The sequence below is a fragment of the Oratosquilla oratoria genome, chromosome 37 (assembly GCF_046742065.1).
Source record: "Oratosquilla oratoria isolate Oo_2021 chromosome 37, ASM4674206v1, whole genome shotgun sequence".
In the NCBI taxonomy this organism is placed as follows: Eukaryota; Metazoa; Arthropoda; class Malacostraca; order Stomatopoda; family Squillidae; genus Oratosquilla; species Oratosquilla oratoria.
In genome coordinates this window covers 34,273,091-34,275,590 of record NC_134813.1, presented here as the reverse complement: position 1 = coordinate 34,275,590, position 2,500 = coordinate 34,273,091, and the positions used below count along the sequence as shown (strand labels likewise).

The window sequence follows — 2,500 nt, the reverse complement described above, 5'->3', positions numbered from 1 at the left end:
ATGGACGATTTATCCCATTTTCTGAAACACGGAACGTTTGCCTGCCCGAAATCAATAGGCACGAATTCACTGTCTACTAACTTACTAAATGTTTCCATTAACTGGTCACTGATTTAAATTCACACTCTTTAAGCACTCTCGAAAAAAAATCGTCTTGATCCGGAAATTTTGTAGCTATTTTATCTTGCAGAGATGAAAGAAGTCCTTTGAGTTGGATCTCGCTTGTCTGGCAACCATAATTTCCTAGTTGCGTTTCGCTGTGCACGTGTTCTTTTTAACCAGTCTAGCTTATATCATTATACTTATATCTAAGGTGTGTTTCCCCTTTTTTTATTTTGGAGTAATTCAGATCTCATTTTGAGCCTATCCCTCATCCATTTGGGGAGTATTAATATTTGACTTCATTGTTTTAAGGAAAATATATTTACACTAGGCACACAAAATCATAGCGGTTAGGTCAATGTCCATTTCATCTCGACCGCTGACCCTACCATTGACCACAAGATTGTATGTAACCCAACCTTGGAGTCACATACCTCACTCCGTGACCCTGACTGACTTTGGTCTGAGGCCCTGACTGCGCTAATGCCCTCCGGGATGACCACTGCCACTGACCTGTACACTGTCCTGGGTCAGAAGCAGTGTCGCAAGACACAGCACATCCATAGCAAGGCCGCTTCATAAATTCGGCGACCCCTCCTCTCAGTCACCTCATGCAGAAATGGAGAAGACTGGGAGAAGTCCCTTCGGGCTGCGATAATATGATAATAATGATAGTAATAGTACATACCTACATATACCAAAGACTTTTTCCCCCTACATGGGGGGTAGCCAAAAAGAAAAAGGCATAGAAATCACTCCCACCCATTCCATTTCCAATATATTCCACTCCCCTCCACACATCTCCCTCCCTCTTATCTTGGTACCTCCTAGTAATAATGATAATGATAACAGTAATATGATTGTAATAATAGTAATAATGATAATAGGAGTAATAATTATGGTAATAGTAATTATAATGATAATAGTAATAACAACAACAACAACAACAATGATAATAATAATGATAATAATAATAATAATAATTATGATAATAATAATAGTAATAATGATAATAATAATAATAATAATAATATTAATAATAATAATAATAATGATAATAATAATGATATGTATTTTCTGATTGAATATATTTTTATATTTTCAGATGGTTTCAAGGGGCTGCCGGCACCCCCGTCACTCCTTCTGTTATATATGCAGCAGCAAATATATAAAGAAGAGAAACAAAAAACTCTCCTTCGAAACGTCGGTGAAGGTTTGTGAAGTCTACCAGAGAAACTTTAGGATGCCAGTTGGTGATTGGAACAAGCCCTGGGCCCCTCACTGCTGTTATGAACACTGTAAGAAGACACCGGAAGGGTGGCTGCGAGGGGAGAAAAGGTCCCTGAAATTCTCCAATCCACGGGTCTGGCTAGAGTCAACAGACCACTCCATAGTGTTTTTTTTTTTTTTTTTTTTTTTTTTTTGTGGATGTTAGCAACCCACGGAAAGGAAAGAATGCTGTTGCTGTGCATTACCCAGATCTCCCATCATCAATTGCTCCAATTCATAGCCATTCCAAATATTCCGTGCCAGTGCCACCTACTCCATGTGAGGTCCAAGATAAGCATTTTCATGAAAAGGAGAAGATAGATGCTGAGGACTTGGCTTACCTGCCTGGAGTACCAAAGAAAGTTCCTCACTTTCCAAGTCAAAAAGAAGTAAATGACTTGGTCAGGGATATGGGTCTGACCAAGTCCAGTGCAGAACTATTCATCTCCAGGTTTAAGCAGTGGAATTTGGTCAAGTCAGAGAAGTCGTCACGAACTTTTCTCAAGATTTTACACTCTTAGGGATGGCCTCTGCTTCTGTCATGACGTACCTGGACTGTTTGGCGTTATTAGGGTGCCGTTTGTGCCCAGGGAGTGGCGGCTCTTCATAGACAGCTCTACCACAAGTTTGAAGGCTGTCCTCCTCCACATTGGAAACAAGCTCCCGAAGCTGTCCCCAGCCCATTCAGTCTGCCTGAAGTAAGACTATTACAGTGAAAATCCTCATGAAAACTCTGTAATACAAGCAGTACAATTGTGAAATACTTGGGGATTTTAAGATGGTGGCTTTGTAGCAACACTGCCACTGCTAGTGTCCCCTACGTGTGCACATCATACTGTTTATAAAATTATTATTCTGTATCAAATTATTATATGTCTATTGTAAATTACACAGTATGTTCCAAATATTATATCACATACGAGGATCACTGTTGTATTGTTAAATGTATTTATATATAGATTCATTTGCATACTTTGTTCAAAGCTTTAATTATTCTCGATGTATTATGTATGTCATGGCGGACGGGCCAATCGAATACAATTCCAAAATCAGTTACGCAGTTTGAGCTACTCCTGCCTACAACTTGGAAAGTATTCTACTTCCCTGATGGGTTGACCAGCCTCATCAG

At 39.4% G+C, this 2,500-nt stretch overlaps 1 protein-coding gene across 1 annotated transcript in view; it reads left to right on the top strand.

Moving 5' to 3' along the window:
- LOC143019422 (uncharacterized) overlaps positions 1 to 2,500 on the top strand; it is a 298,664-nt gene that overhangs the window by 272,379 nt on the left and 23,785 nt on the right. The window contains exons 15-17 of the mRNA XM_076175059.1: positions 1,208 to 1,400; positions 1,636 to 1,721; positions 1,944 to 2,069. Coding sequence (XP_076031174.1) covers positions 1,208 to 1,400; positions 1,636 to 1,721; positions 1,944 to 2,069 — 405 coding nt within the window. The remainder of the gene's footprint in view (positions 1 to 1,207; positions 1,401 to 1,635; positions 1,722 to 1,943; positions 2,070 to 2,500) is intronic.